The sequence below is a fragment of the Camelus ferus genome, chromosome 34 (assembly GCF_009834535.1).
Source record: "Camelus ferus isolate YT-003-E chromosome 34, BCGSAC_Cfer_1.0, whole genome shotgun sequence".
Classification (NCBI taxonomy): Eukaryota; Metazoa; Chordata; class Mammalia; order Artiodactyla; family Camelidae; genus Camelus; species Camelus ferus.
Window position 1 is genome coordinate 16,938,758 of NC_045729.1, and position 25,085 is coordinate 16,963,842.

At 50.7% G+C, this 25,085-nt stretch overlaps 1 protein-coding gene and 1 long non-coding RNA gene across 3 annotated transcripts in view; one reads left to right on the forward strand and one right to left on the reverse strand.

Annotated features, from left to right (window-relative positions):
* The window catches only part of LOC116661367, a 57,466-nt gene that overhangs the window by 16,379 nt on the left and 16,002 nt on the right, over positions 1-25,085 (forward strand). The window lies entirely within an intron of this gene.
* Positions 15,967-25,085, reverse strand: part of CD9 (CD9 molecule) — a 30,687-nt gene continuing 21,568 nt past the window's right edge. The window contains exons 3-8 of the mRNA XM_032473474.1: positions 20,648-20,745; positions 19,932-20,006; positions 18,488-18,586; positions 18,280-18,366; positions 17,598-17,681; positions 15,967-16,462 (exon numbers count right to left, since the gene is read on the reverse strand). Coding sequence (XP_032329365.1) covers positions 16,397-16,462; positions 17,598-17,681; positions 18,280-18,366; positions 18,488-18,586; positions 19,932-20,006; positions 20,648-20,745 — 509 coding nt within the window. The 3' untranslated portion in view covers positions 15,967-16,396. The remainder of the gene's footprint in view (positions 16,463-17,597; positions 17,682-18,279; positions 18,367-18,487; positions 18,587-19,931; positions 20,007-20,647; positions 20,746-25,085) is intronic.

Sequence of the window (25,085 nt, forward strand, 5' to 3'; positions counted from 1 at the left end):
GCCCGGGGCCGGGTCCACTAAGTGTGCTCTCCGACCCTCCACGCCCACGTGGGCTTGACCCCAGGAGCTCTGGGCCCTGCGGCCAGGCCTCAGTTCCAGGAGGCAGCTCGCTCTGCTGGCTGCTGTGGGATCATGGGAGGCTGAGTTGCTGGAATGGTGCTGACTTGTGCTGATTTGGTGTGACTCCAATTGTTTACCTAGACAGAGGTCCAGAAAAGGAATACTTGCCCAGGCCTTGGCCATCCTGGAGGTGGCCTTGTGCCAGGACAAAACAATGTCCTGACCTCCAGCAGCCTATATTCTCCGTGGGGGAGACAAACTGGGCTGATCAGGCTGTGACAAGAAAGCAGGTTAAAGGGGACACACTACAATGAGGAGGCCAGCTGGGAACTCCTCGCTGATAGGACGGCATTTGAAGAGCGGTGAGAAACGCACTTGTGTGTCTCTCTGGGGAAGAGCCTTCCAGGCGGAAGAACAGGAAGGTGGCTTTCCGCTTGGCCTGAACCAGAGGGAAACGATGATGACAGAGAGGTGGCCGGGGCCAGATCGGGCACAGAGCTTGCAGGCCCCTGTGAAGACTGGCTTTCACTCCAAGAGAGATGGAGGCTCATTGTGGGGTCTGAGGACTGCAAGATCTGACTTATGTTTTAAAAGCGTGACTCAGACCCATTCGTATTCACTGCTATAGAGTATTTCATCATGTAAAGAAAACAATTTATTTGTCCACTCTCCTGCCACGAGCTCTTGTGCTGTTCCTTGAAATAATTTTTTAAAAAATTGAAGTATAGTTGATACACAATATTTCAGGTGTATAGCAAAGTGATTTTCATATATGTGTATATATATATATATATACACATATATGAATATATATATATATATATATATATATATATTCTTTTCCAAATTCTTTTCCATTATAGGTTATTACAAGATATAGTAATATAATATAGTTCCCTGTGCTCTGTGGTAAGTCCTTGTTCTTTCTCTTTTATATACAGTAGTGTGTATCTGTTAATCCGAAATTCTCCGTTTATCCCTCCCTCCCTCCTTTCCCCTTTGGTAGCCATAGTTTGTTTCCTATCACTGTGAGTCAGTTTCTGTTTGTAAATAAGTTCATTTGTATTTATTTTTTAGATTCCACATGTAAGTGATATCATATAATATTTGTGTTTCTCTGTCTGACTTCCCTTAGTATGACAACGTCTAGGTCCATCCATGTTGCTGTAAACGACATTATTTCATTCCTTTTGCTCTTTGCAATACTAAACAGCACAGTGAAGAACATTATTTGCACACCTCCTGGTGTGCCCATGCAAGCATCTCTGCTGGGTAGATTCCTAGGGGAAGAATCGCTGGGATGTACAACATCGTCTTGTATTGTCATCAGAAAAGATGCCACGCTGTTTCCCAAAGTGGTTGTAGTTACACTTCTACTGGCCACACACAGGAGAGCCTGCTGCTGTGTTTAAGCAAAGCCTCTTCCCACAGGTGGTCTTGTCAGGCTCCCTGGGTATTACCAGCGGGGTAAAGTGGTATCTCCTCGTGGTCTGGATTTGCATTTCCCTGATTACTGATCAAGATGAGCCTCTCCATCCTCATTTAATTCGACCCACGGGCAGCCGGCGGCATGGAGCGTCATGCCCTTTCCTTCTAGCATTCCTGGACCTGCTCTCTCTCTTCTCCCTCTCCGCGCTGGCTGCTCCTCCTTTGCCATCTTCTCCCCATCAACCTGACCGCTGGGCTATGTCCTTGGACCTCTTCTCTGTCCTATTTCACTCATTCCCAAGGTCCTCCCATCTAGTCTTTGGCTGTAATGTCAAGCAGATGTGAATCTCTCCCAGTTTAGAGCTCCTTCCCAGACCCCCCTGCTGAACTTCATATATTGAATTTCTGCCCCAATATTCCTTTGCTTCGGTTTCTGATCGACGTATATAAAATTCAGCACCTAATTCCCTCCCACCAAACCTCTTCTTAAAGTCTCCCCTTATCAGTAAAAGGCAACTCCATACTTTCTGTTGCTCAGGCCAGCACCTTGGAGTCCCCTCAACTCTGTCCTATCAGCAAATCCTTCTCGACTGACCTTCACAATTAGATCCACTTCTCCCTACCTCCTCCCCGTCTACCCTGGTCTAAACCTCATCATCTCTCACCTGGATTAATCTAATAGCATCTTTTTTTTAATTACAAATTTTTTATTGAAGTATAGTTGATGTACAATATTATACATTACTGGTGCACAATATAGTGATTCACAACATTTAAAGGCTGTACTCTATTTATAGTTATTATAAAATATTGGCTTTACTCATCGTGTTGTGCAATATATCCTTGTAGCTTGTTTTGTACATAATAGGTTGTGCCTCTTAATCCCTTACCCCTATACTGCCCCTCTCCCCCTCCCCACTGGTAACCATTAGTTTGTTCTCTATATGTGTGAGTCTGCTTCTGTTTGGTTATATTCACCAGGTTTTGTATTTTTTAGAGTCCACATAGAGGTAATATCACACAGTATTTGTCTTTCTCTGTCTGACTTACTTCACTTAGCATAATGCCCTCCAAGTCCATCCACGTTGTTGCAAATAGCAGAATTTTATACTTTTTATGGCTGAGTAATATTCCATGATACATTTATGCTACACCCTTTGTGGGGGGGGGATTAGGTTTATTTATTTATATAATGAAAGGAACTGGGAATTGAACCCAGGACCTTGTGCGTGCTAAGCACGTGCTCTTCCTCTGAGCTCTACCCTCCCCTCCAATGCCACGTCTTCTTTATCTAGTTTCAATAGTGTCTTAACCTGTATCTTCCTCTTTGGTTTCCCTATGGTATATTCTCCAAACAGAGGGAGGCTTTAAAGACCTAAGTCAGGTCGGGATACTTCCCTCTCTGCAAACCCTGCAATGACAGCCCACCTCATTCAGACGAAAACCCACAGCCCTTGGAACGGCCTGTGTGACCACGTGGCTCTCGTTGCCTCTCTGGCCTCCTTTTCTGTGACTCTCTCTTGCTCTGCTCCAGCCTCACTGGCCTCTGTGCTGTCCCTGGGACCTGCCGGCACCCTGCTGCCTTGGGCCTTGGCACTGGCTGTTATGCTGAGACAGCCTAAATGTTCTGATTTATTTGTTTATTGTCTGTTTCCCCCAATAAAAAGCTCTTCACAGGCAGGGCCTTTGTCTCTTCACGGCTGTGTCTCCAGCACCTAGTGCTTGGCACAGTGTGGGCCCTGAGTAGCTCTTCATTGAATGAATCAGTTAATGGATGATTATTCTGGGCTGTGCAGACTGAACCGGATAAAGAGGAAGTGACGCCATGAGGGGTGACAGGCAGGGGGAGGGAGGTAAGGTCAGTGGATTGGAGGCTTTGGGCAGCGTGGGGGAATGGGCGGATTTGGGATTCTAGAGGAAGGAGTTCTTAGACAGGAGAGACACAGGAGGAGATCAGAGAGCGCACCGCAGGACCGAGCTGATGAGAGGGGTCTTTGTTCTCCTACTTCGTTGGCTACTTTGTCTCCGTCTCCTTTGCTGGTCCCTCCTCAGCTTTTTGCTCTTTAAGACTGGAATGATGTCATGAAAAAAATCTAGGGCAGTGTTTTTCAAAATGAGAGACCTAGCCCATTAGTGGATCATCACATTAAGTTAGTGCATCAGTGAAAATGAAATAGGGCAGAGTAGGAAATAGCAGAGCTCGCCGGGCGTAGGGAGGGTGAGTACAGGATGATAAAGCTTTGGGTCGTTGAGGTCTGTGTGCGTGGTGTGTGTGTGTCCTGAGTCACAGGTGTGGTTGGGTCATAAACAGGTTTGAGAGCCATTGGCCCTGAGAGTGGGTGAGGAGGTCAGAGAACTCAGAGGCCAGGCGATTGGAAGGATGTTACTGAGAATCTTGAAGTCATGAATACGTTACAGGGTTAGTGCTGGAGAGAAGTATTTTAACAAGTTCAAAATCCTCCAAGAAATGTCCAGGAGTCGGAAGGCGGTCTTTCCTCCTTGCCCCAAGACTTCTGGTCCTAACTCTTCTCAGCGTCCCCCAGCCCGGAGCAGCTGCCCTCCCTTCGCCCACCAGTGAGAGCCGGCCTGTCTCGCAGCCCTGGCAGCCTGCCTCCGACCCAGCCCCCGGGCAGGGTGTCCTCACTCAGACCTCTTGCTCTCTCCACGGACGCTCATCAGGCAACGCAATTTCAAGGTCCGCCACCATCTACAGAGCCTCTCTGTGTGCCCACAGCAACCCCACAAGGCACAGGTTACCCCTCGTTTTATAGAGGAGAGTCAGGAGTTCAGAGGCTGAGCGCCTGGCCCTGGGTCACTCTGCGTCGGAGCCAGGATTTGAACTCGGGCCCGTCTCACAGCTCAGTGCAGCCTTTGCAGATCGCCTCCCAGCCCCCTCACCAGCTGACTGAGTCACACTTACGGACCAACCTCACAGCGTGAGATTCAGATTTCACGCTTCACTACAACTGCCAATCACCACATTTTATGGACGCTGGGCTCTACGTTTCTGATACCAGCTGTGTGTCCTGTTCAACTCAGTTCTGACACCCTCTACCCCGAGACAGCATCAGATTCCAGAGGCCGAGGGCTCAGTCGCACCAGACTGCCCCCGCATCAGACTCCTAACAAGTCCGGGTTGTCTGTGCTTCTGACCGATTGGCTGTAAATCAGAGGTTCCCGCAACCCTGTCCGGGGGTTCCATTCATTGGCTAGAGCAGCTCATAGAACTCAGGGAACCCGCTTCCTCACTAGATTACCAGTTTATTACAGAGGATATTAAAGAATGTGAATGAACAGATGACGAGATACCTAGGGTGGGTTCTCCAAGGCAGGGCCTTCTGCCCCTGGGGAGTCTGAGGCCCAACACAGTGCACATGGAGGTGTTCTGGTTCACCAGCCTGGATGCTCTCCAGACCCCATCCTAGTGGGTGTTTGTGGAGGCTTCATTGTACAGGCATGGTTGATTAAATCATTAGCCGTGGGTGATAGATCCAGCCTCAAGCCTGTCTCCCCTTCCCAGAGGTCACCAATCACATGGTGGTTTCCCCTGGCAACCAGCCCCAACCTCAAGTGCTTTCCAAGAGCCACCTCGTTAACATAAGCTCAGGTGTGGCTGAAAGGAGTTTGTTAAGATAGTGACAACTTTATTTTTTTTTTATCACTAAGGAAAATTCCCGGGGTTTTAGAAACTCTGTGCCAGAAACGGGATGAAGACCGAAGGCAATTTCTTAGTATAAATCACAACATCACTGGTTCTCTCACAGAGTCTCACATTAAAATTCTTGAATGGCTACTGTCCGCACTGAATGCCAGCTCTGCACCCAGAGCTGTGATGAGGATCTAGAGAAAGTGCCTTGCTTGTGGCCGCAGGAGGTTACCATCAGGGGACTTGAGACCTTAGAGAGTCCACATTCCACAAGTGGCAAAGCTGAGGCCTGTGTCCCAAGGCAGGAAAGAGATCCTTGGAGAAGGAAGTAGGGCTCACCTGGCCGTAATCATTCACAGGCTCCTGGTCACTCCTTGTCGCTTCTTGGGGTTTTTAGTGCCTAGTAACCTCTCTCTCTCTCTCCAACTCTATCCCTATAAAAGCTTGGTGGCTTCAGAATCCAGGCCTCCTGCCCAGTAGCTTATATCTTTCCCAGGTTGAGACGGTAAAGGACAACTTGGACACATGTCTAGTTACAGTGTTGGGGTCTGCCCAGTACCGTATCCCCCCCGACTCCAGGTGTCCAGAGACCATGTGCCTCAGGAGAGGCTGGGACTCTCCCCAGCCCTGGGCCTGGGCTGGCGGAGTGAGTCTTGCTTAGTCTGACCCATCATGGTAATTCATCTCTACATGCCTCGATTTAAGAATTCCTTGCGATCAGTTCTGTCCAGCAAGATGCGAGGGGAAGTCTTCTGCAGAAATTCTTGGAACAGTTTTCATATTCTTGAAAAAGAGACACAACGAGGAAGCATTATTTCTTCCATTTTTTTAAGACATAGACATTGCAGGAGAAGATGAAGCCTTGAGTTGCTTCTGCCACCTGTGACCTTGAAGGGACAAACTCAAGGGCAAAAGCCACGGTACAGCTCTACCTCTGAACTTCCTGTAAGTAAGTTCCTCATTGCCAAAAACTTTTTGATTTGGGCTCCTGATATCTGTAGCCCAAAGCATCCTAACCACACAAGGCGAAGTGTGCTATCAGTTGGCCCTGCCTGCGAGGACCGCAGGAAGGTCAGTGGCAGCTGCTTTGGTCACACTAGTGTTACCCAAAGCACTGGGCTCACCTCTTGCTGGGTGTTGAGCCAAAAGACAAAACCAAGGCTAAGGGTGGGAGAAGAAAGGATGTATTATTACTTGCAGCAAGTTAAGCAGAACACCAGGGATCTTTCCCCAAGCAGCGTCTCCCCAAACAGCAAAATGGGGAAGTTTTAAGCTAGGGGTACATGCTTATTCACGAAGGGACCTGGGTGGCCGACCGAGTCCAGGCTTTCGTTGATTGGAGTCCCATGGGTCAGAGAAGGCCAACATCGTCCTCCCTCAGGTCCCAGCTGCCCTGATGGTTGAGAGCCTCAGGCTAATCCTTCCCATTGAAGCAGAACTGGAGTCTCTACAACTGATATGTATCTTTGCTATTACTTCTCTTGCCTAATACCTGTCGTTTGTTTCTGCATTCTTTTGTTCCCTTGAGATCTTTCATTACTGAGACCTCTTCAAGGGCAAGCACGGTGGCCAGGCTTAGATTACAAAATGAGTTAAGCCTGAAATGGCTTCAGTTCTGTCAAGAAGGCCATGCCACATTCTCCTTCTCTCTTATAAGCAGTTAAAGGAAAGCGTGGCATTGCGGCCCCACCTTAAGGACTGTGGAAGGTCAGAGCAGCAGTCAGTGGCAGCTGCGTCTGTAATGCTGGTTACTGTAACAGACAAGCCTGGAAATCTCAGTGTTTAGTACAATATAAAATATTTCTCACTGTGTCACTGTCAGTTCAGTCAGTCCTGACAAGATGGCCTTTCATGTGCTCATTCTGGGACCCAAGATCCTTCCTTCCTCTGGGTCCTCAGGGTTTTACCCATTTAGCCGGTGGTTGCGGCGGGACCGTGAAGAAGGCACACCTGCTTCTTAAACATGCGGCTGCAGGGGGCCAGCTGGGCGGTCATTCCAGCCAAAACTGCACCCGTCAGGGAGGGACCAGGACCTTTGACAGTCAGCGGGCGGCCTCCGCCACAGCTGTTGTGGGAGGTGATGAGGATCGAAGTCAGGCCTTGGAGGAAGGAGGGACCTAGTGAGGAAGAGAGGGAGGATGGTTCAGTGGGTGGTGCTGAGCCCAGTAAAGAGCTGCTTGGAAGGAGACCCAATTACATTTGAGTAGAAGGTATGAGACCCGAATATAGAACGTCTGTCCATTTGCTGTTTCGTGTTCCCCAGAGTTGATCTGGAACTCTCCTGCAGGTGGGTTCCACCTGGGTCCCCACCTGCTAAGCACTGGGATTCAGGATGAATCTCCCAGTATCCCAGGGCATGGGAAAAGGGATGGGCTTTATTTATTTATCTGGGGGGTGGGCAGGAAAAATTTACAAGCGCAGGGTCGGCAGGGTCACTTTGGCATGTGCCAGGGGCGGGCGCTCAGCCTTTCTCGTAAGGCGAGTTCTAAAGCAGCCTCCTCGGTGCCGAGGCCCACAGGCAGCTTGGGGCCGGCTGGCCTGGACTTCCCAGCCTGGTGGTTGCGGGAGCGGCCCAGCACCTGGGCACCGCCACTCCCGGGTAAGGTTGGGAAGCCCAGTCTGAGGCCACCCCTCCCACTCTGAGAGGGGGCTCCCAGAGCCACCCTCTCCCTCCATCAGCCTGCTCCTGGCGCAGCTGGGCCTGTGGAGTTTGCAGTGTTGGACCAGGTAGAGTTCCAACATCCTTGAGTTACCATCAGTGTAGCCTCACAGGAGGAGTGAGAGCCCTGGGATTCAAAGTAAGTTTCATCTGCTGTGTGTCAGCTAGGTGCCAGGCTGTGACATTTGCACCTGGTCTGTTAGCAGGGCCGGTGGGTTGCAATGTCACAGAGACTCTCTTTTGTCTGCTCTGTTCCCCAGTTGTGCTCAATGCGGGTAGATCTCCCTGTCCCAGCAGTGATGTGTGGCAGTCCCAAGACTTTCCTGGTGGCTTTTAGGGCAAAGTCTGTAGTGACTTTTAGATGCAAAACACAGTCTTCATTCCAGAATTACAAGGTTGAGCCACAGATAACAGCCATAGCTGCCAATTACAGTCAAAGTTATGACCGTTTTTCCCTTTTGCCTCTTGAGGGGCCTGCCTTAGGGAGGGGGGTGGCCAGCTCTTCCTTTCTGCCTGCTCCCCTCTGCTCCCCTAACTGCTTTTCTGAGCTCCCAGTCGGGTGAAGGTTTTAGGAATCCCACGCCAATGATCAGAGGCGTAGGCTGTGGTACCCCCAGAACCAGCCTCTCCGCGGCCCTCAGAGGTGCCAGCAGCGGGGACATGGCCCCTCCTCAGAGTCTGTCCCAGCTCAGCAGGGCCCCTCCTCCCAGCTTCTAGGGTCCAGTAACCCCACCTCTGCCCTCTGTTCTCCCAGCGCCGGGGCTGGGAGCTGTTCCCCTTGGTTATTATTTCTGTTCTCTTTTTGATTTTTCTGTCCTCCAAAACCTGTTTAACCAATTCCCTACGTTAAATTCTCTGATAAATTACCCATTTTGGACTCTGTCTTCTTGACTAGATCATGATTATATATGGGTTATTTAACAATTCCCAACCCACCACAATTGAAAGGAGATGTAAGTGATACTAAATGTAATAGCCAGTTATTTATGGAGGAAATGATGAAATTTGCTTATGTCAGCCAGGGTTTGAGAAAACAGTGCTCTCCCTGGGAGAGATTTGTGCTTAACTGAAGTGCTTGATGTGACCTTCCTTCTCTGCCTTTGCTGTAAACCAAGAGGTGCCCCATATGTCATTCATGGGCTAAACTACGAACTGGATGAGAGTTGATTCCAAGTTTCAAAACAGCTCAAGCACCCCCGACCCCCATCCCTGTTACTAGCATGACCCGTCGGTCAGAGGTGTTCTCTTATAGGGATGGTTAAGGCAGGTTACAAGCAGAGGGGTTTTAAACAAGCTGTTCCCTTACCTGCTCTTCTGTAGGACAATCTCAAGAATTTCTGTTATCCACCGGTCTCTGTTAACCCTGTGGGTGCGGTTTCATTTTCCAGAATGTCATGCAGTTGGAATCATACAGCAGGGAGCCTTTTCAGATTGGCTCCTTTCACTTGCTAAGATGCCTTTGTTTCCTCCAGCTCTTTTTCCAGCTTGATAGCTCGCTTCTTTTTAATACTTTTAATTTTCAAAAGTACCCTCTGAGGCATGTTTTATCAGCTCCAACTTACACACAAAGAAACCAAGGCCAAGGCCATCTTTTGTTTTGTTTTTTAAATTTTTTTTAGTTTTTTTTGAGGCGGGGGTAGTTAGATTTACCTATTTATTATTATTATCTTTAATGGAGGGACTGGGGATTGAACACAGGACCTCATGCATGCTAAGTACACACCCTACCACTGAGCTATACCCTCTCCCCAGTCGGGGACATCTTTTGAATGTAGATCTATTTTAATGTCTCTTTCCTGTAGGGGACCCGAGTTTGCCACCGCAAAATGAGTCTCTTTGGCATGTTAATTTTGTTAAGCTGGTAATTTCCTAAGAAACAGGAGACCTGAAATAAACTCTGCAAAAGGAGGCGTTAGCCTTTTGTCAGAAACATCTCCATTGAGAAGGGAAACTTCCATTTGTAAGGGTGTCTTTCTCGTGGTACCAGGAAGAAAAGGACTGGATTCCTAGAAACTCTTTATCAATGGAGAAAGGGTTGACTTGAGTCTGCATCACAACCTTACCCTTGTTTGCTGTGCTCTTCCCCATCACCTCCTGTAATTGGCTTTCCCCACCCTCAACACCCGCGTTTGTCTTCAGCTGAGGATGGTGTTTAAGGTGAGGATTACTCAGATTTCCTGGTCTCTTTCATGTAGAAACTTTATTTGCCTTTCTCCCTGTGAATCTGTCTCATGTCAATTTCATTCTTAGCCCAGCCAGAAGAGCCTGGAGCGGGGAGGACAATGACTTCCTCCCGGACAGTCCCTTTCCCACGGCCGTGGGGCTTCTTTAGGCCTGCTTGAGCTCTGAGGTCCTGGGCAAGCCCACGCATTTCCTTTGACCCTCAAATTACCTGTATGATGAGCCTATAGAATAATCCATGTGTCTTCCTATCGGCTGAACAAAAAAATGCACACATGAGAGTTGTGAGTTACATTTTATTTGGGGTCAGATGAGGACTGTAGCCGAGGAGACAGCCTCTCAGACGGCCCTGAGGAACTGCTCCCAAAGATAGCGGGGAGGTCAGCACATAGATGATTTTAGAGATTTAGAGAATGTGTGCAGTCAAGCATGTGTCCAGGCAGAAGATGCTGCTAGTCACGAGGAGCAGATGTCTCTGTCTGTGGTTTCAGTGCTCTTCTAGATAAGAGAAGATTCAAGAAACTGGGCTCAAAAAATCTGAAAATATCTAATGATTTGAAGGCGTGTTCCGCCAGTTTTTCCCAGAGCAAAGAGTGCCTCATTCCTGATCTCTGCTCTGAACTCCTTTCAGGGTGTGTTGAATGTCAGGGACTGCAGTGCCTCTGACTTCATCCTTGTAGAGGCAGGTGGGGAGTAACGATTTTCAGCTGGTATCCTCAACTCCCAGGGCAGTACTGAGGGCAGCTGGGCAGCCCAAACTCTGCTGAGATCTGTGGGTCCTTGCAGGGTGTGTTAGAATGGCCCCGCTGGGTCCCTCACCGCCTGGCTTGGGGCGGGAGGCATTGCAGAGCAGTGGGGAGTCTACCCTGGAATAAGATCTGATTCTGCCTGCAGCGCCACAGGGGAAGCAGATGGTTTGGGGAAATCCAATTTAAAAGGCAAGAAATCGAATTAGCTCTCCAGGGATCTGCCAGCCAGTGCTTGAGTGGAAACTATTACATTAGCTGCTTAGGGCTCTCCAAGGCAGCACTGGAACTGAGGCTGGGCTGGGCCGGGGGAGAGCAGAGAGCTTAGCTTGGTGGAATCAAGTCCTAAGACTCTGATGATCCCTGGCTTGGACCCATGACCCTGTAGTTGACTCTGCCATTGACTTCCCAGGGTTCTTAGACCCTCTCTGTAACTTCCTTTTCCCAAAGACCTGCATGCAGAATCCCACCCTTCTCAGAGGGCAGTCACACTTATTTGAGAACACCCCTCTCCACAGACCCATTTACTCCTCGAATTCCATTGCAGGGCCCCTTGGGGTGTAAAGACTATGGATGGGGTCATCTAGGGTAGCTGTCCCAGGTGGTCCTTGAGCCAGTTAGCTCTAGCCAGGAAGGGTGTCTCAGGAAGTTCTCTTTGCCTAATTTCCTGTGCTTGGAAGGCCGTGGGGCGTCCTGAACATGGACACCACTCCCTTTGCTATGAGCAGTGGGACCAGGGATCCGGGATCTGTGTCCCCACAAGAGGTACCAGTGGGGAGGCTTCCTGTTGGATAGTGCCGACTACCTGTTTAGATCCTTTCGGCTCAGGGCGCTTGACTGTGAGATGCAGAGAGAAGCAGAGATGCCGTGTGCAGAGCTGGGATGAGCCACTGTCTCAGGCCTCTACTAGGTCTGCTGTCCAGTCCAGGCTGGAAAATGCAGAGATGCAGACGTCACAGTGTGGCTGCTGAGATGCTAAATATCCTTCCAATTAGTTAAGGGTAGGGTGAGCTTTTCTTTGCATCTTTGTTGCCTGAAAACTGGCTTCACCTTCTGGCAAGTGTCGAACCAAAAGACACAACCAAGGCAAAGACTGGGAGAAGGAAGTGTTTATTACTTGCAGCCCGTAAGAACACCGGGTTTTTTTTTTCTCCCAAAACAGTGTCTCCCTGAACAGCAAAGCTGGGGAAGTTTCAAGCTAAAGGTACATGCGTATTTATAAAGGGGCTTGAGCAGAGGAGAATTCAGCATAGAATTGGGGCCAAGGTGGACAGAGTCCAGGCTTTAGTCGATTGATGTCCCAGGGTCAGAAAAGGTCAAGAGCATCGTTCCATCTTCCACTTGGGTGGGGGCCGTGGTCCCTGCAGAACTCCAAGATGTGTGTCAGACTGTTATGTTCCTTGAGGAGGGACGAGGACTCTGTTTTATGGCTGAACTAATGTTTCTTGACAGCTTTTCCTGTGTTCCTGTATTCCTTTATTCCCTTAAGATCACTAATTACTGGACCTGTTCAAGGGCAGGCATGGTGGCCAGGCTTAGGTCACAAAATGGCTTAAGCCAAAAATGGCTTCTCTTACATCAAGGAAGCTGTACCTGGTTCTCTCTCCCCAGCGATCCCCTACCCTGTCTGCTTGCATCTTGAACAGCCCAAGAATGGCACTGGATATGGAAAAAATGCAACAATTTCAGAGATAAGGCATTATTTTGAAATACTTTGGGATTGTCCATGGAAACGTTCACCACTCCTATCACCTTAATCTCTACTAGAGGTCCTCTCTTCACCCTTGTTCCTACTCACTCACCCCTAAGTGAAAAAAAAATAGAGCGAGAGCTCTGGTTTCCTGAGCGTCTGCTTGGAGACCGACAGATGAGATCTCTAAAGTGGAGGAGATGTCAGAGTTCCTAAAACCTCCATGGTGTAGGAATTGGCACAACCCCATCTCCAGCCTCTCCTGGAGCCCCCTTCACATCCGGGGGCTCCCTGCTTTATTGGACAGCCCTGGTTTTAAGGAGTTTTCTTGGTGTTAAGCCAAAATCTGCTTCCTGTGAGTTCCACCCCCGAGTCCTCACTGTGGCCTCTGGGACGACATATACCCCGGTCCACCTTACAACCTCTAGACGTTTGAGAATAGTTTGTTGTGTTGTTGGTTTCCCATCCCACCCAGGTTTGAATCCCCTGGTCCTGCGTCTCCTCTTGGACGACAGGGTTTTAGGTCTGCCCCTTCCCTAGGTCTCTGTGGTTGCCCACCCTCCTTTCTGATCTGACTGGATCATCCTACTGCCCTGGGGCCTGACCGATGTACCTGTGGCTTTAGTATCTCCTTCCATCTGGACACCCACCTCCTTGGACGGAGCTCAAGACATCCTGACCTCACAGTTTTGGCTTCTGTTAGGTTTGTGGTAAGCTACAGTTCCATGTCTTTTTTCAAATGAAATTGTTTTCCAACTTGCATTGATGGAATTGAGTTCTTTCAATCAAAAGGCATTCCAGGATGTCTCTGTTAAATTTCTTTCTATGATATTAATCCTGGGAGGCACCACTGTGCGAAATATGCAGTAAGACCGAAGAAAGACAGACATGGATTCAAATCTGTATCCAGTATGTGAACTGGAAGATCTCGGGGCAAATATTTAACTTCTCTGAACCTCAAGTTCTCCTACTGTAAAATCGGATAAAGCTCTCATAACTCATTTGTTCCTTTCCCACTTTCACTATAGATGGAAAAACTAGATACTCATGTTCTCAGCCTCCTTTATAGCTATGGTACCCAGGTGACAGATTTCGGCCAATGGTGCGCAAGTAGAAGTTGGCTTCCAGTTTGTTGGGAGAAGCTTTTGCATTTTAGATCGATTGATTGATTGATTTTAACATTTTTTATTGATTTATAATCATTTTACAATGTTGTGGCATTTTAGATTTTTAAAAAAAGATTGTAGCAAGCATTTGCTCTTCTCCCCTACTTCCTGCTGTGAACGTAGAGATGGTTGGAACTGTGGCAGCTACCTTGTGACCATGCAGGGCAGGCCAAGAGAATCAGAGAGATGCCATCTTTGACAGTGCCTTGCTGCTACATCAACACCTGTGGTTGCCTCCAGACTTAACATATGATGGATAAACCCTATTATCCAACCAGCCAAATATGTGCTAAACTTACTCAGCTCCTTAAAGTGCAAGGGTGAGGAATTATGTTAAACATATTATATGGATTGCTTGATTTCATTTCCTGATTATTTATTCCTGTTAAGATATATCCTTTGGGTGTCATAATCCTTTATTCCAGACCCTGAGATCTCTTTGAACTATAATTCTGTTACCCAGATGACTAGATATTCCTTGGAGCTTTGTTGAACCTACCATATTTAATAATCTTCCAAGTTATTATTTAGAACACTGAGCAGGGTAAGGCCAAGCTGGACGCCCTAGCTCAACAGTGGAGACCCTGCCCCTTGTATGGGGGTCTTCACCCAGCTATGGATCTGCCAATGCGCTGTTAAGTCCACTCATCTTTCTGTCTTGTGCCCATGAAGCTCATGAGATACAGCAGACTAACTGTCAGTGAAACAAAACTTCATTGTTGCCCTGGGGGTTCTTAATGTGCTAGCTAAAACCTCCTTCCTGGGGGAGGAGACGGACAGCAGCACAGGATGAGGGCTGGGGCACAGGCAGGGTCTTGGCTCCGCCCTCGCAGCACTCAGCTTCACTCTGTAGGACGAGGGACCTGGGGAGGTGGGCCCTTAAGGAACGTGCCGGGGGTTTGGGGACCTGAAAGCGCCCCGCTTTCAGTCCTTGAAGGGCACCGGGTGTAGTAGTAACCTTTCCTGTCCAGCTGCTTCTAGTTGAATTTGTTGCCCTGTTCTCCCCTCCCTTGGCCCCTGGTTGTCTCCAATCTACTTTCTGTCTCTATGAATTTCCCTAGTCTGGGTCCCTCATCTATTTAGGGTCATACAGTACTTGTTCTTGTTTGTCTGGCTCATTTGCTTAGCATCACGCCTTCCAGGCTCGTCCATGTTGTAGCATGTGTTGGGATTTCATTTCTTTTTAAGGCAAAATAGTATTCCATGGTACAGATCTACCGCATTTTGTTCATCTAGTCTTCTGTTGAGGGATCTCTGAATTGTTTGTACCCTTTGGCTCTTGAGGGTAATGCTCCTGTGAACATTGGTGTTCTGTTTGTTTTTAATAGAATGGCATTCAGGCCATTTTTATTCATTTATTTTAGTATTAAGGAAAAGCCTCAACTGAATCAAGGAATGGAAAATAAAAACAGGTTTCCTCCACTTCTGTATTTCCTCTCCTGCAGCGTTTATCTTGCTGTGTTCCAATTTCCGGCCGAGGGCTCTGAACCGCTCTCTAGATTGGAGACTTTCAGAGTGGGGACGATGTCTCCTGCCTGGTGGCTTGTAGGTGGCCACCCTGGTGAGGCTGACCCTCGCCAGCCTTCCCCTGCCTGCTGGCTTGTGGCTAGAGTGGAGCACCACTGGAGCGGGGAAGGGGGCGGTGGTCCCTCTGTAGCTCCCACGAATGGCTGCTTCCCTGCTGGCTCACTCAGCCCCCCCACATCCCAGCCAGTGTGTGCTTGGTTCCACTGCACCGGGTCCCCGCCTCTGCAGGACCCACACCACCACCATCAAGAACAAGAACGGACTCGGCTTCGGGCTCCTTGTTCTCACTCTCCTCCGCTTCACATCCACCTGCCCTTCCCGACTGCTCTGTGGGCGTCAGGTTCCAGCGTCAGAAGCAAAGGCAAGTCTTATAAAGCTGCTTAACCAGCTCCAGCGACTGTGTAAGGTCACATCCCTGTAAAGAAGTATTTAATGCTCTGCTCCTCCGATGACACCCTGATGGGCATACCCTCACTCTCATTTACTCAACCAACAAATACTGAGTACTTACTATGCCCTAGACAGTAGGTTCTAGGTGCCGAGGGTACAGCAGCAAATAAAACAAAGTCCCTGCCATCAGGGCGCTCGTGTTTACTGCTGTGTCCCCAAGACACGTCACACTGCTGCGAGAGAGAGTCCCGGGCTAGGGTCCAGTGTTGATGCTGTGAACCACGGTGTGGTCTGGGATCAAAATCCTCTCATCTCTCTGTGCCTTGATTTCTTCACCAGTAAAGCATGGAGACCAACCTGCCCACCTACTTCTATATGAACACTGTTGGGGCAAATCGGCAGGTGAAAGACATCTGAATAAATAAATAGCTCTTAAAAAAAATAAGAGAAGCAAAAAATCCCCAAACCAGCTCTGCATATTGTCATAATCTTTTATTCTGTATCAAATTGTCTTTAACATAAGTTACAATCTGATTAAATTTGATAGACATTTTTTTATCTATTTAAAGACAAAAAAAAAAAACCTCTTTATATACAATATCTTTTGTCTAGAGTCTGGCAAATATAGTACCTTTCATTGCAGGAATTCTGCTTAACATAATAAGCAAAAATAAACAATGAAAAAAATACAAACCAGAGCAAATCCAAATCCCCAAACCCCTTAACTACAAATATCAATATTGAATAAAGCATTAAAAACACAAACATAGAATAACTTTTTTTGTTTAGAAATGCAGAATGAATACTAAAATTAGTGGCAAAGAAAAATAAAAACAGAACCCCGAGAAAATAACCAGCAATCTTCAGGGGTAAATTCTCCTGCTCAGGGGTGCAAAGCTGACTCTAGACCATCTCTCGGCTCCTGCGAATGGCGCAGCACAGGATCATACTGAAGATCATGCCGAAGATCTGGAAGACAGGAAGGAGGGTGAGGAACAGGGTGGCTTCGCTGCAGGAAGGCCGAGGGAGAGGGGAAGACGTGAGGCATTCAGGCCACGACAGATGACAAGGAGAATCTGTTTGTGAGGCCAAACGAGGTTAAGCGTGTGAAGCAAGAGGGACGCAGGCGGGGCAGTGGAAGGCTGGCTGGCTGGCTGGCGGGAGTCTGAGTCTGCAGCCACAGGCTACGGCTAACTGCACGTGCAAGATTCCTGGGGAACTTTCAGGACGAGACTAGCAAGCTCAGAGCTCAAGTTAAGGCTCAAATTCCAGATATTCCAACAGTCCCTGCAGGCCAGTACTCTTCCTTCCCTCTTCACGTTTGTCTGTGTTTCAACTCTAGTTTTAAAGGCATTGTTATGCCTTTTACTGAAAGCTGCTCCAAGCCTTTCTTAGATGCAGGTGAAGGAGGCAGAGAATCTCTAGAAGATGAAGCCATTCTTTTTTTGGGATAGTCTTTGGAGGAGGAGGAGGGCTGGTCCCCAGAGAAGCCGGTTGGCCCTTGATGGTTTCTGGGGGCTGATTGGCAAGAGAGTAGATTACTGGAAGCTTTTCCTTCCTTCCGTTTGTCTACCTTTGAATGTCCTTCACATCACAGAGGGAGGTGAAACAGTTCACATCCATGCAGCTTTCACTGAACTACTTTCTTGGGGCAAAGAAAAGCAGGTGCGTGGTGAAGACATTTTCTGAAGATTATCCCGGGGTCACTAACAGGTCTGGGTGATCTACATCCTTGCTGCTCCAAGTGTGGCTGGTGGACCGGCAGCCATGGAATCACCGGACATTTATCCCTGAACCTTAATGGTTAAGGGAATGGATTCCAGAGACACACTCGGTTCAAATCCCAGATACCTCACTTGTGAGCTCAGAGACAGAGACTTTGATCAACGTACTCAACCTCTGTCTCACCGTGCCCGAATCTGTAAAATGGGAATACTAATAGTTCCCACCTCATAGGTAGGGTGAGGATTAAATTAGTTGATTAGTTAGTTGATTAATTAAAACAGTGCCTGGCCAGAGCAAGTGCTTAATAAATCCTAACTGCTAAGGGGACCGTTCCATCCCCATGCCCTCTTATCACCAGGGCAACCGTCATCACACTCACCATCACCACGGCGATCCCGATGCCCACGGCGCCGATGATGTGGAATTTGTTTTGGAAGACCTCTTCGATGGCTTGAGGGCAGGGCTTAGGGGGGCAAACCAAGATCTAGGTCACACACAGACTCTGCTCCAAGCCCATCCTCCTTCCCATAGTACCCATTTCACACCCAGAGTGCTGGTGTTCCCAGAGAAAGGGCTGGGGACTGGCTGGTGGACAGCAAGAAGCCAAGAGAGAGATCTGGGAGGTGGGGCCCCTGAATTTGGGCGAGAATTCAGGGAAGGAAGAGAGGGTAATGTGGGTCTATCTCTTATCTGGCCACCGGGTTACTTCCTGCCCCCTGAAGTCTGGACATTAGTGTGAGCTTACAATCACGAGCCGTTTACAAGTCTAAAAAGCAGGAGTCCAGGCGCGAGAGCACCTCAGCTCGCAATGGCTGGAGGGCTGGGGCGGTGGCGGGCAGTTCCAGGTGCCCATTCGCTGCAGGCAGCTAGAATGCCTCGTTATTTCCCTGGTCTGGACTTTGTTTTGCTGACCCTGGGGAAACAGAGGCCCAGGGCTGGGGAGAAAGGAGATGCCGCCCGGGGCTGCTGTCCTCCCGGAACAAGAGGGCTGAGCACACGTCTGCTCTTGCGGGGTTTGCCCAGAGCAGCCGGGCAGGGGCACAGTCCGGTGTGGAAGTTACCTTAATTGTGAGGCTGGCGATGTTCTTTTTGGGGCAGATGTCCGAGATAAACTGTTCCACTCCCCCAAGCACACCGCAGCAGTTCAACTGCAGAGAGAGGAGCAGGGATGGGGGTGAGCGAGGCAGATAAGAAAGAGGATTGAAAGAGAGACGGACAGGCGTTCTGAGGGCGAGAGGAAGGGCCGGTGTCTCTGCGGAGACGGCGTACCGCGTAGTGGATGGCTTTCAGCGTCTCCCGCTGGGGCTCGTCCTTGTTTTTGAGCTTGTTGTAGGTGTCCTTGTAAAATTCCTGGAGTTCCTTAATCACCTGTGATGCACAGATGAGAGAGGAGCAGATGTCATCTGTTCCATCTTGTTCACGCTTAGCCACAAATTCCCATGCTCGGGAATGTGACAGGGCAGACCGGCCGCTGGACCAGGCTCGCCCCTCTTGGCCTCCAGGGTCCCTCCCGTCTCCTCCCACATCCTCCAGGGACCGCTCCAGCCATTTTCCCTTCTTCTCTTGCGCCTCTGATTGGTCCCTTCAGCCCAGCTCGGCTCTTTTCGTTCTATCTAGAAACAAAGTCGAATCTCCTGAATCTAAGGGAAAAAAAAAAATCTTACTCCTGACCTGGCTAGTTCTTTTTGTCTTCACTTACAGACTGTGATTTTGGGCAAATTACCAAGCCTCTCTACATGAGTGTCTGCATGGGGACGTTGGAGGTTGTAACAGTCCCTACCTCAGAGGTTATGGTGAGGATTTAAAGGAGATACTGCATGTGAAGCCATTAGTGTCTGGGAACAGTAAATGTAAGTGCCAGCTATTATATTGTAACATAAAGCAAATATTCTTATCCTCCTGGACCTGGTGCAGCCCAGTTTAACGAATGCCTGGCAACATCAGCGAACTGACCCAGCATTTCTTCTTTAGCATCTTTCGTAGTTAGCCCTTCTTAGTTCCACGGCTGCAGGTTTTATCATCTGGATAATGAAATCGCCCACCCCGCCCTGCATCCAGCATCTCTCTTCTTTTGTTCCTTCCCTGCTAAGGCTGGGAAGCCCCTGCCTCCATCAACTTTCCTCCGGAAATCCTCTCTTTCTTTCAAGGTTTAGGTCAACACCTCCGTCTCCATGAAGCCCCACCCCAGCCTTTCAGATCCCACAGGGCTTTTGGATATAAATGACCCCTGTGACACTCATCAGATCTTTCTCCCGCACTCGGTGGCAAAGCTCCTTGGAGCAGGGAACACATGCATCTCTGGACTTGCAGGGAGCGCGGCCCGGCTCCTGGCGGCACATGTTTACAGATCAGGTGATGGAGCAGGGGGGTCCCGCCCACACAAAGCCATGTTTTCCTCAGTCATGTGCCAGGGAAGTTGGGGGAGGGCTGCTGAGGTGTGAGGGACGCCGATGCAGAGACCCAAGGATGCTGCCTGGACGCCTACTCTGTCCTGGGCTCAGTAAGCGGGGGCTGGCACTGCACCCGCCCAGGGTGGCGGACATGCTCACACCCCCGCCTGGGGGAGCTCCTGTTCTGACGTGCACGTGGGAAACATGGTGACATGAGGCACGCCTGATGGTTGAAGGTCGACCCAAGTGACCAGCCAGGACACCCTTCTGCCACGATCACCCCGCACCCCCAGCTCCCAAGGGGCCTGAGTGGAAAAACCTACCTCGTCCTTGTGGGAGTACCCCCAGACGGCTGCAGCTATTTCCACAGCGAATATCACCAGGAGGAAGCCAAAGAACTGGAAGGGAAGGGGCGGGGTGAGGTGCGGTCCCGGCCGGACGCCCGGGGCCAGCAGAGGGCATTTTGGAGACTGGGTGTCTGGGGCCCGGGTGTCTGATGGGGAGGGGATGGATGCCTGTTCGGGGCCAGAGGAGGTCTACAGAACTGTGAGCGCCCGGCCAAGGCCAGGAGGGAAAAAGCTGCAGGAGGAGAGCAGGCACAGACCCCAGAACTGGTATTTCTAAGGCGTTAAGAGTCAGCGGTAACATCCCGTCACTCCCACAAGAGCCAGAGGTTTGCAGAAAGAAAGGAGTGAATGCACTCTGGAGATGAAGGAAAACTGTGGCAAATTTTGAAACAAGAAGAGAAGGCGAAGGTACCTGTGGGTTCAGGGAAAGAAAGCAAACGTGGTCCTCGAAAAAGGGGAAAACAAAGTCCTGGCATTTAGTCGCCTAAGGGAAGTGATGAAACAGAGGCTACAGGGAGGAAGAGGAGAGCCGTCAGCACAGGGGAGGAGGGACGGGATGACGGCCTGGCTGGGAGCGGGTGGGGCTGGGCCCCCGGGTACCCGTTCCTCCCCACCCCTCCCCCATTCTCTGAGATCCTAGGGTAGGGGCCTCGGAGACCCAGGGGCCGTGGGCACACAGCAGGGACACTCACCAATCCCAGCATGCACTGGGACTCCTGCACGGCCCCACAGCAGCCCAGGAAGCCCACCAGCATCATGAGAGCGCCGGCTCCAATCAGAATATACACTCCTGAGGGACGGGGCAGAGGACAGGACAGGGAGACATTAGTGTGGAGGCCCAGATACTCCTGGTTCCTTTCCCTCTGCACGTGACTCTGTGCTGCCCCCCCGCCCTACTGCCCTCATCTCAGGGGGGAAGAGCCCCGCCCTCCAAAACAGCCTCCTTCACCTCCGCTTTTAAGCCTCCCCCTACCCATCCCTCCTCTAGGACCACCCCCTTCAAGCCCTCACTGCTCCCTTACCCTCAGCCTTCCTGGAAGGTGCCCATTAGCCCCAACCTGGGGTATCCACAGACCCCCACCCCCCAGATTCTACTCAGGAAAAACTGGTCCAGTCTGTCAGCTGTTTCCAGCTGGATGGACCCACTCCCGCTAAATAAATTCAACCCTCCAAACTCAGGGTAACTTCCCAGGACTCTGACAAGCCTCCTCCTGCTGGCCTCCACCTGACAGAAGAGGCTATCAGAGCAAGCTTGCAGCAGGACGAGGCTGTGTACAACCAGACAACTGTGCTCTGGGTGGGCCAGCTTGGCCATATTCCCCGAGGAGATGCCTCCTGGCTCTGCTGCCAGGTGGCATTCAGGCAGGTACAGTCAGCAACATCCGAGGGCCTGAGAACCTTGCTCTAGTGCAAAGAACACAGCCTGGCTGTCAGGAGACCCTTGTTCTGGGCCCAACTCTGCTACTAACTGCTGTGCAATCTTGGGTAAGACACTTTCCCTCTCTGAGCCTCAATTTCCTTATTGGTAAAATGAGAAGTTGGTTGCTACAAAATTTCAAAAGATCCCTTATAGCACATCAGTAAGGTCTCACAGCTGTGATTCAGCTGCTCCAGGTTTAAGGGTGGAAAGGATCTTCTGTGCTAGAGGGAGGGTGAGTGACCCTGTTTCTATCTAAACAGTCAGTTGGGGCGTCTGATGGAGAGGGGCCACGAAGGGCCATGACTTCTGCAACCCCGGCCTGGGACAGGGGCACACAGCGAGGCACAGCCCTGGCCCTAGTCATCTAGACCCTGCCCGGGGAAGGCCCAGAGGGGCCCCCCGTGCGTGCACTCACATCCTTAAGCAGCACAGCAGTCCTGCAGCGACCACCCCTCACCCAGCTGCCCCACCCCGGGCGCCACGGGAAAACTGGCAAAGAGGTCCCAGGCCTCTGCTGCCTGCAGGCATGTTCTGTCCCCCTTTGGAAGAGGCACATGTCATCACAGGTTGAGGGCACCAGCTTTGAAGTCCCAAATGCCTGGGTTTGAAAGCCGGCTCTGTGGCCCTTAGAAAGACCCTTAACCTCCCTTGGCAACAGTTTCCATCTGCAAACGGGATGGGAAAAGCGCCTGCCTCAAGGACTGCTGTGAGGATTAGCCGATGTGATCCAAATGTACATGCGTGCTAGCCACTGTTAGTCTTTAAAAAAATTTTTCTTAATTTTTATTTTTCAATTGAGGTTTAGTTGATATGCAATTAGCTACTATTAATTGAAAGATGGACGACAATTGTTAATAATCACAGCGATGATGAATTTCACCAGGACCAGGGAGACCTCCCTGAGGTAGGGACGTTGCCCCACAGTACACAACAGGATACTGAAACGAGAACCCTGGCAGGTGTCACAGTGACTTCACTGTCCCACATCTGCACCCTCCGTGCGGGGCTGAGCTGTGCAGGCAGCGAGCTGCGCAGACGGCCTGCAGCTGGGGCTCACGGGTAGCCCAGGGTGCAGCGCACACAAGGGAGTGTTTGTCCTCTCCCCGTTCCCCCCACATCTGTCGTGATGTCAAGTCACGTGGGCTTGCTGGCAAACCCTGATGAATATGGGTATTGTTCCCGTGCATGCCCGGCCCAGACTGGGCAAGGGGACAAATGCAGCTTGTCCTCGAGTTGAGTCCCATCCTCCTAGGTCGTCCAATACAGGGGGCCACAGGCTGGACTTGCAGAGGTGGGATAGCCCTGCCCACGCACAGGAGAAGGGCAGACTCTTATGGGTCTGGGCTCTGACCTGGTGGGGAGCTGGGACAGGGATCCAGCCCAGGCTTCTCCCCATTTCATGATTCTCCTCATCTCTCCTCATTGGGGCAAGACCACGAAGGATGAGGTCACTCCTTTGAGTTCCAGAGCAGGAGCTGAATAAATAGGGGGTATTATGAGATCAAAAGGATTCCCAAGCACATAAAATAGAGCTGAGTGGGGATGCTCAGACAGACACATTTTCTCTAAGTCCAGATCCCAGTCCAGAAGCCCGGGCAACCCTGGCAGAAGTCAGAGGAGGTGGGGCAATGGCAACAGAGAGCCACTAAAGGAAAAAGCCTTTCCCACGGAGAGAACATTGTCCTAATGGACCTATCCATTAATATTAAATATTCATATTTAATGAATATGGGCTTGGGCTCCGCGGAGGAAGATTTTAGGACTAAGGGTCTTGTTGGTTTTCGGGCTTGCTCCAACAGCTGCAGATCTGCGGTGTCTCGGCGTCCCCCTCTCCCGGCAGGGATGAGGATGAACAATTCCCTGGAGGCTGTTCATGGGGATTTTAGCAGCACTCAGCAAGCCGAAGGGTGGCTCACTGCCTGGGAGCCTTAGAGCCCCGGCAGGGCGTGGCCTGCTGCTTCAAAGGGCCATAGAGGGCTTCCCCTCGGAGAGGCTCCTCCCCGTCTACACCCCTCGAGCTCGTTAGCAGAGGCTGATGGTGATAAATGACAAAGCACGTTCCCCTTATAAAACCAGTGTATCTTAGCCTTGGTCTGACACACGGAAAAAGTGATTCGTCACAGAGTCTTCCCTAGGATTACTGTACTCACTTGCTTAAGGGCTGTTTATTCTGCTTTTTTTCAGGCTATTACAGGCCTAGTCCAAAAAAAAAGAAAAAGGCCTCTAGTTAAGCAGGAGCATCTGCCAAGAGCCTTCCTTCTTTATCGGGGCTCTCGGCTTCAGGAAGGGAGGGGACGCGTTGGCCTCCTGTCCTCACCCCGACCCCATCCTGCCAACAGCACTCACCACACCTGTGTGTGTGGAGAACAAAATCTGGCAGTGCCTGGGCCTCCACTTGCTGAGGACAGTTTATTATCTCCAAATAAGTCAGGCAGGGGTTCAGAGGAACTGGGGTCTGCTCCGCAGTGGCTCTCTCTTGGTCCCTCTCTGTTCCATCCATGGCTGTGCTGGTTAATGAGGCCACAGTGAGCTCCGTTTGTTAAGCACCGAGGTCTCAGCCTGGAGAGGTGGGTGTAAACTCTGCTGGCACCAGGTTGGGGAAAACCAGGCACAGAGCAGCAAAACAAACGCCCAAGGCCGTGCGCTGGCTGGGGGAAGCCAGCACAGCGCGGCCCAGACCTCACCGAGGGAGGAGTCCTGCGGGGCGGAGACGCCCGGCCCCTGGCTGGAGCCCCACCGAGATGCCCTCCTTCAGGAGCTGAGGTTCTGGAAGGACACTACGGAGAAGGGCTGCTGGCCTGGGACCAAGAAAAAGAAGTTCCCCAACATCTGCAGCTTGGGAATACGGACACTGCTGACAGGCTGGATCTCAGGCCCTGAATTGGAGAGAAGGCCCATATAAGGCTGTCGGCTGTTTGGATCCACCAGAGACCGTTCTGAATGTTGTAAAGTTTCTTCCTTTACCTTGCGTCTTTGCCTGGTTATACACCCTTTCTCTGCTGTGAGAGCTGTGGCCCCGCTGGAGAAGAGCCACCCCTGGGCCCTCCAGGTTTCCTGAAGGGCTGGCTGCATGGCCGGGCTGGCTGGTGGGTCACCCTACAGATGGTTGGCGCCCCAGCGCAAGGGACAGTCACCCCAGGACGTCAGGAATAGCAGCTGGGTGGAGCTGTACTCTGCTGGAACGGGCCATGGGTAACACAAAGGCTGATGTCACAGCCCGAGGGGGAAGGGGACACAGAAGCCTTCTTGGCCCTTTGCCTGCAGATGACACTTACTCAGGTTCCCAAAGCACTCAGTGAGGCACAAGGGCCTGGCCAGGCCCAAGTGGTCACTCAGTTGACCACGTTCTAGTGTCAGTTGCATCACCCCCTAGTCCCTGGGCTTCTGCAAATAAAATGAAGTCTTCGAAGCTGAGCCCTTTCGCAGGAAGGGGGTCTGGCACAGAGGGCCGGGTTCCCCGTCAGAGCTCAGGGGGCAGCGGCCACTGGCCCCCGAGTAGGGGTGGGTGTTTCTTTTTCTTTTTTCTTTTGTGTTTTTGGGGGGCACATGCTGTGTTTCTTTGGGATATGTCTTCAGACCACCTCCTGGTCACTTCAGGTAGGACCACTGACCATCAGAAGGGCCCCCCAATGACCTGGGGGACTGAGTCCCAGGAGGTTCCCGCAGGCAGCCTGGCTCCTTCAACGGTGTCACTTCCCTGCCCGCCTCTC